We start from the raw sequence: 18,282 nt of genomic DNA on the forward strand, positions 1-18,282 counted from the left end.
TTTTAATTCAGGAAGTTGGAAGGGATATAGGCCCTGGAAGGTAGTAGCAACAAAAAGGATAAGGATCAGGAAGAGAAGGTAGGATATGACCAAGGAAAAAGAAGGGAAAGAACATAGTGGCTTCTGATGTATTGTTCTCCTGGGAAAGAAACAAAGGGATAAAGCAATATGCAGAGAACACAGGTGAAGTAGAACAAAGACAGAAACAAGCACTTAAGTACAGATAAAATACTGAAGAAACAGAAATAAGAAATGGAGAAAATGTTTCATGGAGGATGATAGGGTAGCTAAAACCATGCTTCACTTATTTTAGGAGACAAGTGAAAAGGATATAAAAAGAGCTAATATCTTAGTATTTATGCCAAAATCACATTTATCAACAATAATTCAACAAAGAGGAAATTTCTGTGCTTGAAAAAGTTGCATGCTTTTATGCTACTTATACACTTTTGTTCCACCTGTCTGGCTAGACAGTGCTTTTATGGCTTTTAAGGAAATGCCTTTAAGGCAGATAATGTATGATGACAGAAACACCTTATACGTCTTTATAATTCCAAATAATCTGTGCAAAATTCTTTGACAGGTGATGGGCCTAAAAGAAGGTGACTACATTGTTTCAGTTGGTGGTGTGGATTGCAAATGGCTTGGAGTGAATGAAGTGCTGGAAAAATTCAAAAGCATGGGAGAGGAGCCCATTGAGATCGAGGTTATCAGTTGCCAGGATACAACAGCTTCTATGGTATGTAATAAGGCAAATATATTTTGCAGATCTGATGGGTCAGGAAAGTGGAAAAAAAACTCTCACTTCTGTTCCTGATGACTGATAACTTTAATGTAGTCAGATATCCCATTTCACCAGTGAAAATATAAAATGTTCAGGCACACGTTCAGTTTTAAACTGCCAATGGACTGAACTCACGTTATTATTTATCAATATAAACTGCAGCCTGTATGCATAAGAACGGTGTGCAGGCTTTTTTTTTCCTGTAGTGGAACTATTTAGATTAATTACATTATAGATTCCAGGACATATTTTTCCCCCCCCTAACTTGTCACAGAGGGCAAATATTAATCCTTTTAGCATAGAAAAAGTCGCAATGAAACAATAATGACCATCCAAGACTATAATCATCCTTGACTTCTGTAGTTGGTATTCAGAGATTAAAGTAAAATTTTTTATTTTGGTGGACTATAACTGTATTGTACTAAGCTGCTGTAGAAGCTTTAGACTAAGGGAAAAATGATCACAAGATTAAAATATGTTAAGCTCTAAATAAAACTTATTTATAGCATAAGAGAACCTGTAGTTCAGCTAAATCTAGTGCTTCATGTTTCTAGCATTCCCTGGCAAGCTTATACACAGAAATAGTGTTGCCTTAGAAGTGATCAAGGCTCTTACTGCCTTTAAGACATTCATTTGCATTACTAAAAATAAGGAATTCCAATCCTGCCCTTCTGACACAAAAGGCCCTTACTGGACACAGAAGGCTAGAATATAAGCAAATTGCTTCAGGGCATAGCTAAGACAAGACTGAGAAAGCTGTGCCTTCCAGGTATCCCAAAAGAAAAAATGTTCTACAGTACTTTTGTAATAGTTGCAACTAAACTGGAACCTGTTTTTTGGGGTATTTTAACAAATTTTAACAAAACAAACTAAAGACTTTCTGGACACTGAAGACAACAAAAAGAGTTCCCTTCAGGTGATTTGTGCAAGGTCTACTTATTCAAGCTTTGCAGAGAGGTTACTGTGTATACTTGATAGCACTTACTGGCTTCTAAAATAAGTAGTTGGAACAACAGAACTTATGTAAGAGATTCACAAGTCCCTTTACAATTTGCCTATCATATCCTTTAATTCTACATGGGCAAAAAAAAAAAAAAAAAAAAAAACGCAAAAAACAAAATTTCAGCATTCTGAAGGGCCTTCTGTTCAATGAGTATGTAACTAGCACAAAAAGCTTTCTGTAGTCTGCATTGGAAAGTTATTCACACAGTAATCTTCTGTTGCCTTCTGTTGTTGCATTTTTTGGATCCCTTTTGGGTAACTTTTTTTTTTTTCCTGCAGCATAGTAAGAGTGCAACTTATTCTGTGGGAATGCAGAAGACATACTCCCTAATCTGTTTAGCCATGGAAGAAGATAAGATTGATCAGACCAAGAAAGTCCCACCAAAACTGCCTTTTCTAAGTTGGGGAACTAAGAATAGACAGAAAGCTGCAAGTACCCTCTGCCTTCCTTCAGCTGTGGCTGGAAGTTCTCAGATTAAGAAAAAGCTTTCTCCCTTCACACTCCTGAGTACAGAAAGTTCATTGTACTGAATCTTTTGGAAGGATTTGTTTAACATGAAGGTGTTCTTAAATGTATATAAAATATATTGATGTCATCTTTGTATACACATTTGTAAATTCAGGCAAATTTTGACTTCGTTTACTGTGTATTTGAACCACTATAAAGGTCAGAGGCTGCCAAAACTTGCAAAACATTTGAAGTTTGAAGATCCAAACAAAGTGGTTTGGGGAGGTATTGAATAGTCATTTGTAGATGATAAAATTACTTACATGGGGACTGGATTCCTTTGGAATTTCAATATTCTATCATAACTTTTATGGCTATTATAGATGGGAGTTATTTATTACAAACTTTGCTGCATGCAGAGTAGAGGACCCTTTGAAAGATGATTCTACTGTAAAAGTTTAGCATTCATAATAAATCACTTAAAACTACTTTAAACAATTATCTTAAGGAGAAACAGCACTGGAGAGAAGATGTTATTTGGAGAAATTAGCCTTGTGCCAAGGGGAGCGTAATGCATCTGGTTTTATGCATAGACATTCTCTTTCTGAGATTACTAAGTGGATTCTGTTAAATAATTGTTAATTTCACTCTGGAAAAAGAATTAGAAAGCTTAAAAGTCAAAAGAGCTTTTACATTACCAAAGGCTTTGTCTCTGCTCTTTCTGATCTAGGTTACATTTTTAATGCCTGTTTATTCTGTTATTAAAAACAGGCTTCATTCTAAACTTGAAATTATTTAACCTACTTAATGCAGAATTTGTATGTCATTAGTCCGGATAAAATTGATAGTATAGAACAAATCTCAAAACTGAAGTATTCCTGTTCTGAAGTATTAATTATGAAGTACATAAGCTGCGGTGATACTTTCAACACATGAGGAAAAATGTGCCTGCAAGTCTAAGTCATAGAGTATTTATTATAGGGCCAAGTACAAACCTTAAAAGACACAAAATCCTCCCCTTGGAATAATTTGAGGGATTATTGGCTACATCTATTAAAAAGAAGAGGCATCAAAGGGATGTTCATACCATTACTCCTTTTTTTGAGATTCTTCTATTTTCTGATTAATTGAAAATTGCTAACACTGTAGTGTTAGTTAAATATGCTATCTACAGAGTAGATATATGCTGTTTGATACTCAAAACTTACTTAAAATAATGGGAAAGTTTGTGCCTGGATATAAACTTTTAAGTTGCCATTTATTTTTAGTTTCTTATATAACAGGTGTATATGTGTTAATGAATTACACTTATTTAAGAATAAAAATCAGATGCTGCCATTTAGTAGTGGCTTCTTGAATCTGCTTCAGCTTGGATGATACAGTATAGTTTACACATTCTCACTATTTTACTGTTGGCAAACCTTTTAAATATCCATTGTGTGTTTCTGAAGTCTTCCTCATAAAGACCTAAAGAAACTGTCTTACTTGCAAGTTTATATTGTGTAATACAGGAATTTATACTACAAAATCAGCATCTTACAAGGAGTGTTAACATGTTTCTAGAGTATCCTTGTATGTTACCCAAAAACCCAAGCAGCAGTCAAATAGTCACTATGCAGCTAATAATGAAATTTTTAGCAAAGTTACATGAAACTCCTTCCAACTCTTCATTTCTCTTAGCCTACAAGGACACTTTTCCTGCAACTAGCTTCCCCCTTATGGTTCTAGCTGCATGGTTAGCTGCCTTTCCATTCTCCTCACTATCACGAGTCACTGAGGAAGGGTTTGGGCAGGGGGTATCCATTTTTTCAAGTCAGTTTGGACTTTTTAAATACTATATAAATACATACAAACTTACTATTTTCTGTGAACTTATTGAAGACTCATTGTACAATGAATGTTAGCTTAAAATAAATAATCAAGATTTGGCGCAAGTACTAATGTAATAGCAAGTTACACTGCTGAAAAGTTTGCTGAAGGCCCAGATATTTGCAGCAACTTTCTATCTACAGGGAATGTCTTAGGGCTGCTATAAAACCCTGAAAAACATAGGTTTTTAAAATAGATTAGTAGTTCAGCCTATAAAGTTTAATTAAACTAGTACCAATGAATTTATGTACTAAAAAGATGGCCATTTTTAAGTAGTATGAAGATGTTTGCATTGCAGCCTTAAGAAATAGCCACATACCTTTTCGATGTGAAATCCAGTCTCCATAGCAAAAATGTCATTGACAGAAATGGAGGGAGGGGGGACACTAAAGCAGGAAACAGATTTATATGAAGCTAATCATTCCCTGTAGTAAGATAATAGTACCTTGAGCTGTAGTTCTGAAGACTCCAATGTTTACAATTTAATAAGTTAAATATTTATGGCCAAATTGTAAGTATATTTTCAGCCCAAGCAACGAATCAGTATAAGTAACATTTGTTATCTGCACTAAGCAGTAGATTAGGTCGTTACAGAGGTGCCAAAACTCCTCTATTCTGTTTCTTCTTTTCTCTGGATTACAAAAGAGAATTAAAAACCCTGCTCAACTGCTTTCCTGCTGTACTGTGAGCTAAAATCCAAGTAGTACATCAGGGCATTTTAGACTGCCTTCTAAATGGGTATAAGGCAAAAGACAATTTTACCCTTACTAAATAGGATAAAAACATCATTTAAAATAATGTGCAAGATGTCAGGAAAACACACCAATCATTTGCTCTCCAGATAACTCTTGAAAAGATTAATACAGGAAGAACATTATGAATTTTTATGAAAACTTGCCAAATTATTTCATGTATGATTATAATTATCCCAACTTATATTAAAAAGAGACTGAAACAGGAATTAACCAGTATTTTGGCTACTAGACAAAAAGGAATAAATTTGCTAACACCCTGTGAATTGAAAAAGGAACCAAAGAAACAAGTTAGTGTAAAGTCAAAGACATATTCAAGCCAGCACTTTCCAAAGGACCTCCAAAAGTAATAAACCAAAGGTACTCTAAAACATTTTATGAATGAAGTTATTGCATTGGGCAATGAAGTTTAGAAAGCCCCTCCTCACAACAAAGAAGACATTTAGAAATAAATACAGCTTAAACAGAGCTGATAGAACTCTGTCAGCAAGTATTATGTTAGCTTTCCAGTCACGTAACATGAAGTAATTGCATTCATATCTGTGCTTATCAACAGGTGTAGAGTGCAAAAAAAAAAAAAAAAATCCATCCTCACCTAAAAGTTCCTGAAAAATTATCTGTGCTTATCATCAATTACTTTAAAGCATAAGGTAGGATGATACTATTATTACCTCTATCTCAAACTCTGATGAAATAAAGCACAGTTTGGGGTAAGATATATACACATACACAATCAGTATTGCTGTACACTTTTAAGACTGTTTTAATTCATAATCTCACACTCCCATTAGGGAGTACAAGAGGTGTATAAAGAGCAATCAGCTTCGCATGTGTGTTTACTATGTATCATTGAATGTAATAACACAAGTCTACATTTGGCAGAAGCATTTTGAAACCATAATTGGCAAGAGTTTAATTTTCCTGAGCATTCCAGGTTTTTCTGACAATTAGATGAAGTGAAAGTTTCACCTTAGAATTCAACTAAGAAATAATTAAATTGTCCTATCTAAATTGCATCTTTAACAGTGTTATATGATGTAATTCCAGGAAAATATATACTTAAAAAAATGAAGATACTCAAAATATTTTTTAAAGTAATTGGTAACATGCTAACGTTTTATCAAAGGTGTGTTATATGATAGGTTTCACCTAGCATCTCTGTTTACCAGCTCATTATAGTGTGAAGCCTATAGGCTCTTTTAAATACTGTAACTGTCTCCCATTTCTCGTTACTGAGAAGATAATATATTCTGCTTAAAGACAGGTAGGCGAACACTAAATTGTAGAGTATATTCTCAGGAAACATCAGCTGCATTATTAACAAAAGTGTTTATTTCTGGAAGACAAAAATAAGTACCGAAATGTTTTTTCTGTGATTACTGAAAAAGAGACAGCTTTCAATTGTTCATAAAAGATAGATGCGAAACATTTTACAGCCCTTGTTCCAAGGTAAGATTGCAGCTCTACCTACATGAGCAGAATAGCTATAAAGGGGAAAAGTAATCTCCAGATGGTTAGTCAACACCCTTCAGTTTTTAACTAGGATTATCATATGTGATTATTAAAAACAAAGTCTTAAAGAGTTCACAAGGAACACAAAAAAAGTCTTCATGTTCCAAAAGAGAAAGTGTTAACACACGCACGTCAGGAACATAAGGTAAAGAAAGTATAAACTTGTTGTGCTACTGTTTGTCCAACTACTAGCTCAAGCTCTTTGACAGATGCATTGCAAAGTCTGTGGATGCTTCCAAACTGTTGCAGCAGAAGCAGAGCTTTTGTTTTCCCAACTCCTGGAATTTGCTGCACCGTCCGAAACACTGATGCATCTGCTAGATGAGAACACTGTTTACGAAGAAAGGGGTTACTATTGTGATCCTTACTTTGTTCACGGACCTGAGGTAAAACAAAATCATAAGAGATACTGAGTGCCCTCTACTGGAGCTTTTTAAAGTAGTTTCACGCATCTTAAAAGAGCTCAAGGCTCTCACCAGGAAGTTTTAAAAACACCCTCTCCCCCTTAACTGTCTGCCCTTATTAAGAGCTTTCTTAATACAAACTATTAATTAAAAGAATGATTTTGTCAACTGTTTGATACAATCAGAAGCAAGATAAAGGCAAAGAGAAACACAGCATAAAGAACATAGTTTTCCCACTCTGATACAAAGCAGAATCACAATTCAGTTTTGACAGAGAACTTAACTGAAGATAGCTTAATGCTATCCAGTGGTAATCGGTGCAAGAGAACATAAACAACAAAAAAAATCCAGTATCATGTTCTTCACATTTTTTCGCTGCTCCCAGACTAGACCTCCGCTGAACTGTGCTACCACACTACCGTTGAAGGTTTATTCCTTACATTCAGCCAACATTACCTGTGATCCTAAAGGAATTCAACACATTTTCTTATTGAACAGAAGAGGTGATGGTGGGAAAACAAGTAATTCTCCTTGCTCCTATATTTTAATAAATATTTATCCACTAACATAGAAACTTACTAGCTGAATAATAAGTTGAGAAGCTTCTCCTTGATTTGCTACAGGAAGCAACACCATTCCAAGTTCTAGCACGACAAGCTTTTGTACTGCTAAGAAGTACTGATCACTTATCTGAGTTCTCTCAACAATTACAATTCCAACAAGACTGCTAGCCTTTATTGACAGAAAAAAAAAGAGAGAGAAAAGACACTGTCAATAAGATGATTCAATGCAATGGGGAGCAATCTTCTGTCAGCTATGAGCTGCCTGGAAACAAATCAGAGGAAGAATAAGAAGTGGCAGCAACAGTACTGCAGTTTTTATTGATGCAGTACTGCATCATTATTACATAGATTAATTACTCATTAGTTTTCAGGTGGAATATCTCATGCAAGTTTAGCTCCACTAGGATCTAAAAAACATGCAAGAAAAATGTCTTCAGAAACACAGGAAGAACAAATTACAATTAGAAACTTTTCCCTTTCTCTTCCCCTTATGCAGTACTTACATTCCTAAACCGAACCAATCTTCGTTTGAATTCATCTCCTGCCACCAAATCTGCTTCAGAAACATATAAAATGCAAGTTTTGTTTGAAAGATGGAAATCCACAAGTCCCAAGCCATCTTCAACAATGAGCTTAATTTTCCCTTCAGAGGAGATTGTTAGAAGACAAAAACACAGTCATTAAAAAATACAGTAACAATTACTTTAAGATTTAAATGTGTGTCAATAGTTCTAGTGACTTAAAACTTTGCTTTTCATACTCTTTAAAAGCCTCTACTCTCTCTAAAGAAAAGAAAAAAAAAGGAGCACAGCACGATGCCTTTAGCAATGCCAATTGATAGCACTTCTAAACTACAAGTTCAGTATAGCTTCTCTGTAAAGTCTGGGCTTGAACAAACATCATATCAATCACATCACATGCTATTCTGAAAGCACCTTCTTGATTTAGTTTGTTTTACCAACAGAAGCCAGCATGGTCCCAGTATCCATGTAAACTGGAGGAATTTCAGTGGAGGCACATATTCATAACAAGCACATTGCTGTGCTTCCCAAGAATCAGATAGTTCTGCTTCTTTATGCTGCATAAGAAGTATACAGATATGATAGAGCCGACAGATCATAGGCACATAAAAGACAAACAGGAACTTTCAGTCTACTACCACAGGATTCCTCTCAAATATGGCACCAGTCAGGCACAGAGTATATGCATATTCTAGTCAATCTAATGGAGGAGGGAGATGGAGGGAATGCTTTGCTTGATTTTTTCTTCTTCTTCCAAATTGTTTGTACTTACGTTGTAGCCTTTGGGATATTTCTGACCCTCTCCATTTTTCATTTCCAATTACATGTCCATAAGGGACAATGATAGATCCTGCTGTAACAGGGGAGTTTGCTTTTGCTGCCATTGGAGCTCCTTTAACTCTTTACCTCAGTGGCACCTACAGCCTAAAAGGCAATGTGAAAAAAATGTTAATATATTTTATAAGCCTATTCCCAAATTCTTTTTACAATGAAACCTATCAAAAGGTATCCAGAACAGATACAAGCTGAAATAGATTGTATCTCATCCTCCAAGTTACTTTGCAGTTAAACATATAAAAATTGGCAAGAGATCCTATTTGCCTAAATGCAGACTGGGAGCTCTGTGAATTCCACTCCCAAGTTTGCCAGTCGGTATGAAAGACACCTGAACGTGGAAAAACACCTGAATTTAGGCATAAAAGTGGTAAACATCCAGCCCTGAGATAGTCATCTTCATTTACTAAGCTGACTTCAAAAGCTTCTCCAGCCCGCAGCTAGCAAAACTCTCAAGCTACACATGTCAGTTTTTGGGCAAGGTTCTTGAGTCACCAGATTTACGCTTTCTTCAGACTTCAGGGAAAAAATGGGACTCTCTGAGGCTACACCGTCTTTTCAGGAGAAAAAGACAAAGAGGAGCCGGTATGCCCGCAGACCCCGCCACCGACACCCCCGGCCGCGACCCGCAAGAGAGGGCCCTCGCGCAGGCCTGCCCTGAGCAGAGCGGGGAAGGCCACGACGCCACGCAGGGCCGCCGCCGCCCGCCCAGCGCCCACCTGCCCGGGAGAGGCGACGGCGGAGCTCAGCCCCAGGCGCTCCGGCCCTTCGGGTCGCAGCTGAGCCTCCCAGAGCGAACACGTAGCACAGCCACCAAACGTCAAGACCAACCGACGGCCACCGCCGCCGCCCCCTCACAAAAAGCGACGCCTCTCCCGCCGAGCAAACGGCCGGCCCGCCACCGCGCGCGAATGATTGACAACGACAGCCACAAATAGGGAGCGAGCCCTCTGCCGGCCGCGAGCCAATGAGAAAGTGGAACTCCGCGGCCGGTAGGTTGCTAGGGCGGGAGGAGGGCTGAGTAAGGCGCGTGCTGATTGGAGGAGCGCCCTCCCCGCAGCACATCCGCCGCGCCGTCGTTGCCAGGCTGGTGGCGGCGGGGGACGGGTCGGGAGGGCGGCGAGAGTCGTTGGCGGCGGCAGCGCGCCTTGGCCTCCCTGGTGCCCATGGCGTTTAGTTTCCGGAGAGGCCGGAGGGGCCCCTTTGTGAGTATCGCCCTGCCGGGGGTGGGGGGGTCCCTCTGCCCGCGGAGTAGGGCTGGCAGGGGGCGGCAGGGCCGTGCCCGGGCTGGGAGCGCGATCGCTGCCGCCGCCCCGTCCCTCCGCGCCGCGCCGTCTGTCCGCAGGGAAGAGCGACAAAGGGCCGCTCCTGAGCGAGGAGGCCCTGGCGCTGGGCGAGCGAGGGCAGAGGGGGCCGTGCCCTCCTCTGCCTTTCACTGCAAGCTTAGAGCCCCGTTGCAGCCTAGGCGTTTAGGAGTGCCAGTCGTGGTGCAGTCAGTACCTTTTAGCGTCGCTGGTTAACTGGGGATTCTTTATTATTAGAATGAAAATGAGTTATTGATGGTCTGTTGCTGTCTTACTGTGGGATGTGAGCTTCCTTTTACCTCAGTTATATTGCCTGGTAACTGTAGTGAAACATCTGCAGTCTTTAGTAAGCAAAACAGTGCATGCCAGACCAACCTCCAGAATTGGGAAGCAGTGTGTTTCTTAGAGAACACTGGGTAACGCGCTGCTTAGGTATTTAATACAGTTATCTGATTTAGCTTCCTGTTAAGCCAGCAATCTTTCCTAGTTTATATTCTCCAACAGGATAATGATGAAGTGTTAAAGAAAGATTACTGAAAAATTCTCTGCAGCAGAAATATCTGAAATGCAACCCCTGCTCTACTCCATAAAACAGTAATGTTTATCTGGAGGTGGTGGACTGCAGTATGACATAGTATCTCTTGGTGGCCAGCGAGAGGACGAGAGGCAACGGGCACAAATTCAAATGCCGGAAATTCAACTTAAACATAAGAAAAGGCTTCCTCACTGTGAGGGTGGTCCAAAACTGGAACAGGTTGCCCAGAGAGGTTGTGGAGTCTTCTCCCTTGGAGATGCTTAAAACCTGACCAGAAAATATCCAGAACAACCTTCTCTAGCTGACCCTGCTTTGAGCAGGGTGGAGTTGGACTAGACAATCTCCAGAGGTCCCTGCCAACATCAACCATTCTGTGATTTCACTTTAAATAGTCTTTGTTGGGAACACTGATCAAAGTTCTTCTGAGCTCTTCTGGTTCTTAATGTTCCGTTTTTAACAAATTTCATGGAGTTTTCTGATTGAAAATTCATTAGGATATTTTTCAGACAAAATCCTTATGACTTTAGGACATATGTAGCGACAGGCTTTTATTCCATCTCATACTGCTTTGTCTGAGGATTACTTCTGATTGACTGAATGATCCTTTTCTACTAGAGGGGGTTGCATTGTTACTGTGATGCAGAGTTCAAATGTTCTGAAAAAAGTTATTCTCTATTATTCTTTTTCTGTGTGTGTGTGTGTGTATGTATGTATATATACACACACAGAGCAAACTTTTCTGTGAGTTAAAACTCTACTTTTGCAGACCATGATACAGTGGGTGGAAAATCTACAGTCATGGGTCTTAAGTGAATTACATTTCTAACCTTCATTAGCAACTGTTAATACATATTAAAAAGTCATACTTAGAACCATTTCAAGTCATCTGTTTACATTAATTGCATGTAAATGTTTTCCCCTTTTATATTATTTTGCATGGTTATTTTTTGTGCATGTTCAGTTCTGTGGTTTTTTTTCATTGTTATCCTTAAGTCATTGTCAACTAATTTTATTTTAAATTGTTTAGAAACATATAGCTCATGGCCTGGTCCCTGCTGCTACCATAGCTCCTAAACCTGCAGTTCCCCGCACCCCTCCCCCTCGTAGTCCAAACCCTTCTCCAGAAAGGCCAAGGTAGGTTTTGAGTTATTTTTTTATTTCATCAATTACAATAGCATAGTAGAAAAGCATGATTAGAAGAACTGCATGTCCTAATGTAGTACTTACATAAGCCTTTTCATAAATTGAATATTTTTTTTCAATTGGGGCAGTTCCCTTTGAACTGTGAAGATACATATTTTTCTCCCATTCCTAAGCATACTCAACAGTTAGGACAATGACCTTTATGAATATGTAATTTATTACAAATCTGAATCAATTATAAACAAATGGAGTAGTTGGGGCCATTTTTTATTTGGCTGCTAGGAGTGGAGGACTGTAGCAGTACTGGTACCTTGAGTAAGGAAGCTTTACTAACCCATTACAAAAGCATAAATTAAGTTATTAACATGTCATTTTATTGCATATTTTTAAAAAAGGCAGGGACTCAGAAGTTTGTATGTATTTTGGATTTGATTAGATTTGAATTAGTTGCACAGTCAAGGTACATAAAGTGAAAACAAATTTATTTTTCCTTTCATTTTTAGTTTCTTACAGTTTTTCCTTTACACTTTCTCTATGTTTAACTAAATTCTGATGGTTTTCTAGTATCTTTAACATTCCTATTTGATCCTGGTTCACTTCTTCCTTTTTTGACCGCTAGTTGCTGTCATTCCTGTTGCAGTCCTCACCATTTCTCTTCTTTACTCTTTGGTCCCATTTGTTTTTTCCTCTTCATCTTACCCTTCTGCAGCATCCCACAAATAGGTACTTCTATCCACTTCTGCTTGTCCTAGTTTGCAGTGCTCTGGAGTTTATTAACCACTTCAGAGACATCAATAGAAGAATCAGAGTAGGGAATAATGGAAACTAGCGTACAAAAGAGCAGAATATGGAACAACTTTTTTCAACACAGCATTCTGTTCAGTCATAACAGTAATGGTGGTGATAAATACAGTAAACTATCAATGTCAGTTTCAGGCATGTAACTAAGTATTAGTGTTTGCCATGCTTTTAATTTGGGAAAAATTCATAGGTATTAGATTTTTACTCTTAGATATCTGCGTTATGAAAGCATGCCTAGTTTTATGCTTTACTTTGGGAATTAATAATTTAAAATTAGCGTCTTAATACTTTCAGAGCTCATGATGATTGTTAGTTTTGAACTTTTTGCTTTGCTTAAATAGTGAAGACATTTTGCAAAAGAAAAATGTAAAATATGAAGCACAGGAGACATCAGTTTTGTTTCATTGCTTTATTCTGTTTTCTTCCAGATCTGCTCTAGCAGCAGCTATCCTTGCAACAACGCTAACAGGGCGTACTGTTGCTATTCCTCAGCCTCATCAACGATCACTTTCTGAAAGTGATTCCACCTATGTGGAACAAGAATGCTTTGAACCATATGCAACAGTCGCAGAGCTCAGAATGGGGTAGTGTATGCTTTCTGTTTTGGCATCTTATCCTGGAAATACATCACTGCCAGATATTAATGTTACCCAAGAATTACAGCAAACTAATTCAACTCCTGGTGTTATTGCCACTTACTTGAACTTAATTTTTTCTCTCCAAATCATAAATTGAGTCTGAAGTCTCTACAATCCTTATTCCCTTTCTCATAAAATGATGTCATGCATGCGGTCTTCAGAGGGGGGGATTATGTGGATTGTACACAGTGCGTGGCATGTATTATTTCTCCCAAACAACCATCAATTATACAAGCAGTTTATCACTGAGGAATCATCTGAATTACACATCGGGTGATTCCTTTGTTCTAAATTATGACGTCAGACTACTTTGTGCTGTAGAATTAGCAGCCTTCTATCTCCAATCTGGCCTTCTCTTTAAACTAGAGAGGAACGCGTAGCTCGGGTGTTAATTTTCTATTATAAAGCATACACATAGGTCAGATTGCTTGTTTGCAGTTAAAGAAGCTTAGATGTCTGTTCATGTCTGCTGTTAATATGTTGTGTATATCCTCAGACTGATGGTTCTACTTGCTAGCATGTATTTTTGGGGAAGAATAAGCATCACTGAAATATGCTTTAAACTGCTTTCTACCTGCAGGCCCAACTGGAAGCTTGATGGTAGTGAAAGATCTCCTGTACATTCCCTGGAAATATCAGGCAATTGTTGTGAGGATGAGGAGGACATGGATACCTATCTTTCAGATGCGGATAAAGAGGCAGAGTCTAGCTGTCGAAGTAACGAGAAGAGGGGAGAAAGCTTTAGTGCCAGTGCAATTTATGCTGTTCCTTGCAAAAATAAAAAGGTAGAGTTTTCAGATTGGTTAATTTCTTTACACTATTCTATTAAAACAAGGCGAAAGTTAAATATTTGTAAAGTTGTACATTTTTTTCTTACTGTTCAAACATTTATTCAATTTTTATTTCATGTACTTCTTTTCATGATTAATTTACTACTGAATGAGTTAAGTTTGTTTATTAATCCTCATAGATTCCTTATCTCTGATATTAGGGCCTTGTTAGGAATACGCTAGTATTGTGGTTCTTACTATACATTTAAAGAAAGTACATAATTTAATCTTGTAAAAAGTGCAATGTTTTATGTTAAGGGTGATACAGTGGCAGCCCAGCTGGAGGCCAGTCAGTGGTGGTGTACCCCAGGAAACAACACTGGGGTCAATACTGTTTAACCTCTTTGTTAACGACCTGAATGATGGGACAGAGCGCACCCTCAGTAAGTTTGCAGATGGTGCAAAACGGGGAGTGGTTGATACACTAGATAGTTGTGCTCCCATTCAGAGGGACCTCGACAAGCTGGAGAAATGGTCTGACAGGAATCTGCTGAAATTCAGACAAAGGGAAATGCAAAGTCCTGCGTCTAGGGACGAGTACCAGCTGGTGGCCAATCGGGTAGGGAGCAGCTTTACAGAAGGGGGAAGGGAGAGTTTTCCTAGTAGAAAACACGTTGCATATGAGTCAGCAACGTGCCTATATGGCAAAGGTGGTCAGCAGCATCATAGACTGTATTAGGAAGAGCACTGCCAGCAGGCTGAGGAAGGTGATTCTTCCCTTCTCCTCAGTTCTGGAGAAACCTCTTCTGGAGTATTGTGCCCAGTAATGGGTTCCCCAGCACGAGACGGGCATGGGCCTACTGGAGTGAGTCCAGCGAAGGGCCACTAAGATGACTGGAGATGATTAGTTTTGGAGCATCTAACATATGAGGAGAGGCTGAGATGGCTAGAATTGTTTAGCCTGGAGAAGAGAAGGCTCACGGGGGAATCTTACCAGCCTGTATAAATACCTGACTGGGGAGACTAAAGTATATGGAATCTGAATACTTTTTTCAGTGGCCCTCAGTGAGAGGCTGAGAGGCAACGGGCACAAATCCAAATACCGGAAATTCAACTTAAACATAAGAAAAGGCTTCCTCACTGTGAGGGTGGTCCAAAACTGGAACAGGTTGCCCAGAGAGGTTGTGGAGTCTTCTCCCTTGGAGATGCTTAAAACCTGACCAGAAAATATCCAGAACAACCTTCTCTAGCTGACCCTGCTTTGAGCAGGGTGGAGTTGGACTAGACAATCTCCAAGAGGTCCCTGCCAAACTCAGCTACCCTGTGATCTGAAATAGGAGGCAAATTGTATGTCAAGGGTGTCTCATGGAAGTAGAATATTAATATAATCTACATTTTATTTGAATACTTATTTCATTGGCAAATAGCTATTTGTTTATTTTGCTGAATATAAGTAATGGTGGTTAAGGCCTGAGTAACTCTCTGAAAGTGCAACAATTGTGTGGGGTGCATAGTTAAGGCATTCAGAATATGCTGAGTTACTATTTTAGTGTCTCAGCTATCTAATTATTAATTTACTGAGTAGTATGAAGATTGTCAGGGCTTGTTAAAAGCAGTAGGAATTTTTAATTTGGTGAAAATGTCAAATGCTTACGGTACAAACTTAATTATTGAGTTACTATCATGCTAATGAGCAGATACCTATCTAGAGGCAGGGAGATTCAGAATCACACAGAAAGTGACCTAGCATTTTGAAGACTGGTGGATTTTTTCCGTGTTATGAGTTTGGATTGTCTTAACCAGCAATAAGCAGCTTAAGACTCCTAAGACACATTTAAAGTTCCATTTGGAGCTCTGTCAAAAATGATACAAGAATTTAATGACTGGGAAGAAATAACCGAGTAGTAGAGGGGCAATAAAATGCTATGTATTTGAAAGAAATCAGAAAACAACCCTAGCTGAAGAGGGAGTAGTCAGTAAGAGAAAGAGGAGGAGGAAAAAGATGTGTGTGTGAAGTATGTATGTGGATTGACATGTGACATTGTGACTGACAGGGAAAAGCAGCTAAGGTAAAGAACGCTAAGAATTATTCCTGAATTCCTCAGTGCTATGAGTAAGTTGAGATACTACACAGAACAAGTGAATGTAAGATGATTCCACAGACTCTGTGCCTGAATAGAGTGACAAAAAGTATTGCCCTGTGAACTAAATGACTAGCGTAGGTCCCTATCTCCTGTTAATTATAGTACGGTTTGGATTTTATTTATGTATAACTCTAAAGCCAAAAGGCATGTCTTATCATTTATTGTCTTAAAGTATTGCAGTGCTATTCTGAATGTGACTGGGACATTATTGTACTAAAAGTTTCACACAGGTGTCACAACACTTGGGCATGGGCTATTTTAACAATGTTGTACTTTAGATGTCGTGTCTTATTTTTATATAGGAAGAGTTTCTATTATCCCCTATTACTAAAGTTGACAAGAAAGAGGCATCTTCTCATGAAACTGAGTTTCAGGTGCTGGTGGACAAGTCAAATGTGCAACTAGAAGGTAAACCAATTTTTTTTAAGCTGAAGTGTCTTACTTTTTAATATCCTAGGGAAATAAATAATTTTTATATAAACTATATACTCAGCCATTTCTAATAGTTACAGGAAATTCAAACCCTGCATAAACAGGGGAGATTAGTCTGTATTCATTCTGTAACTGATACTCTACTCCTCAACTTCTGATATCAAGCAATGTAAAAAAAGGAATAAAAGGTTTTATGAACTCTTTATCTTGCGTAATAGAGCCATTCTCTACTGTGTTTCTATTGCTATATGTGCTAAAATAAATCCAGTTTATAGTCTGCAAACTATGGGAGTGTTACTGTGTTCAGAAAATGAAAAAATAGAAACAACCACCATTTTTAAAAAATTAAGAAAATTAAAGGAAAACACCTTAAAGAAAATTACGAAATAAAGAAAATGTCACATCTGAAAATCAGTACGAGCATTTTCTGGATAAGTGTATGGCATGATATTGGGATTATTTACCCTTATATCATAATTAAAGTTATTTTCACATTGAATTTGATATTATTTCTTAAATCAGAAATTTTAAAAATATTTATTATTAATAATTTTTATATTTTTATTACTTCCATTTTTTTGTCCTTGTTATTACCAGCACCATGGCTACAAAATATGCTTGCTATCAGAAAACCTATTTTTTAGTTGAAAAATAAACTTATTTTCTGGCTTACATGCTATTTCTTTTTCCTTTCATGTCTTGAGAATTTAGTAGATTAAAGTTTGAAACCCGTAAGCATCCAGTAAAGGCTGAGTACCATATTCTGTGCGTTTTATCCAGAAGCTCTAAACTATTTAAATAAAGCTATTTGATGTGAAGGACTTTTCTAATAGGTGCTATTTGGTCAGTGTCTATGTTAGCTGGTAATAACTAAAGGGATATTGTATTAAATGCTGAGGAGCCAAGTTCTGCCAGTTTTGCTTTCTGAACCTTTGTCTATTCAGTTGACCACCTTGTAGGGACATAATCTTCCAGAACTCTGATTTAAGGTTCAATCAGATCGTGTTTCCTTAATCTGATTAAATATAGCTGAGTACATTGCACCAGGGGCTCTAATTGCTCACTTAAGTGCACTAACCACTGATGTATAATACAAAAGAGTCCCATTGCTCCCACATCACATTTCTAAATGGAAGCAATCATTGTGTTTTTCCTAGCTGTCATACCAATGGGTAAGGTGCACTCTCAACATACCTTAAGAGAAGGTTAGCAGAAGAGTATTTCTTTGTAGGATTGCAAATGACTTGGAAGTGACATGGATGTTGAACTGCTCAGCCCTGCAAAAGTGGCAACAATTTTGGCATGCTCTGAAGACAGATTATGAGCAAATTTACAACAGTGGCTTTCTGGTAAACCAGAAATAGGCATACCAGGCAATGCAGATAATGAGGTGCTGAAAATCAGTTGTAGACACAGGTAGCTGTATTCTTCTTCTTTTTTTTTTTTTTTTGGTAGGTCTAGGCCTTAAAATTGTAGATCACATCACGTAGGAAGGTTCTGACTGAATAGGAAGTGGAACATAATCCTCAGTCTCAGGCTATCACTCTAACTTTGGAACCACTAAGCTTCTGAAATCAATTGTCTTCTAATGATTAATTTTATTAGACCAGAGAGCTTTTGGTACATAATTGGATCCTGTCACTAAGCTATTTTCTTACAACAGCAAGAATAGAATACGGTAGAAGAAAAAGCCATGATGAGTGAGCCAGACCAATCTAACTGCATAGGAGTTTTATGACAGAATTGTCTTATCTGCTGTCATTTCAGAACTGGGAAAAGGAGAAATCATAACCTTTGGTCCTAGAGCTGCAATATGCAGTTTTTAC

At 38.1% G+C, this 18,282-nt stretch overlaps 3 protein-coding genes across 15 annotated transcripts in view; 2 read left to right on the top strand and 1 right to left on the bottom strand.

The window, feature by feature from the left end:
* RHPN2 (rhophilin Rho GTPase binding protein 2) overlaps positions 1-3,575 on the top strand; it is a 30,718-nt gene extending 27,143 nt beyond the window's left edge. The window contains exons 14-15 of the mRNA XM_068955278.1: positions 584-739; positions 2,066-3,575. Coding sequence (XP_068811379.1) covers positions 584-739; positions 2,066-2,317 — 408 coding nt within the window. The 3' untranslated portion in view covers positions 2,318-3,575. The remainder of the gene's footprint in view (positions 1-583; positions 740-2,065) is intronic.
* Positions 3,576-4,966: 1,391 nt separating this feature from the next.
* FAAP24 (FA core complex associated protein 24) lies at positions 4,967-9,619 on the bottom strand. Of its 11 annotated transcripts, none has more exons than XM_009678370.2 (5): positions 9,346-9,602; positions 8,628-8,779; positions 7,838-7,977; positions 7,351-7,503; positions 4,967-6,748 (listed from the first exon to the last, which is right to left on the bottom strand). In XM_009678370.2, the coding sequence occupies exons 2-5, from the start codon at positions 8,737-8,739 to the stop codon at positions 6,500-6,502; spliced, it is 654 nt and encodes a 217-aa protein (XP_009676665.2). In that variant the 5' UTR covers positions 8,740-8,779; positions 9,346-9,602; the 3' UTR covers positions 4,967-6,499. The 11 variants fall into 11 exon arrangements, with proteins under 11 accessions (XP_009676665.2, XP_068811386.1, XP_009676664.2 ...); XM_068955285.1 differs by having other exon boundaries at positions 4,982-6,748; positions 7,838-7,887; positions 9,409-9,592; XM_009678369.2 differs by having other exon boundaries at positions 5,047-6,748; positions 9,409-9,619.
* A 98-nt stretch (positions 9,620-9,717) lies between these two features.
* Positions 9,718-18,282, top strand: part of CEP89 (centrosomal protein 89) — a 40,896-nt gene continuing 32,331 nt past the window's right edge. Inside the window, exons 1-6 of one of the 3 annotated variants that reach the window (XM_068955715.1) lie at positions 9,731-9,894; positions 11,556-11,662; positions 12,901-13,056; positions 13,691-13,710; positions 13,795-13,895; positions 16,327-16,432. In XM_068955715.1, the coding sequence (XP_068811816.1) occupies positions 9,856-9,894; positions 11,556-11,662; positions 12,901-13,056; positions 13,691-13,710; positions 13,795-13,895; positions 16,327-16,432 (529 nt within the window). In that variant the 5' untranslated portion in view covers positions 9,731-9,855. Of the gene's footprint in view, positions 9,895-11,555; positions 11,663-12,900; positions 13,057-13,690; positions 13,896-16,326; positions 16,433-18,282 lie in introns of all 3 variants that reach the window. The other 2 variants (XM_068955714.1, XM_068955716.1) reach the window with 2 other exon arrangements.

Source organism: Struthio camelus, chromosome 10 (genome assembly GCF_040807025.1).
Source record: "Struthio camelus isolate bStrCam1 chromosome 10, bStrCam1.hap1, whole genome shotgun sequence".
Taxonomy (NCBI): Eukaryota; Metazoa; Chordata; class Aves; order Struthioniformes; family Struthionidae; genus Struthio; species Struthio camelus.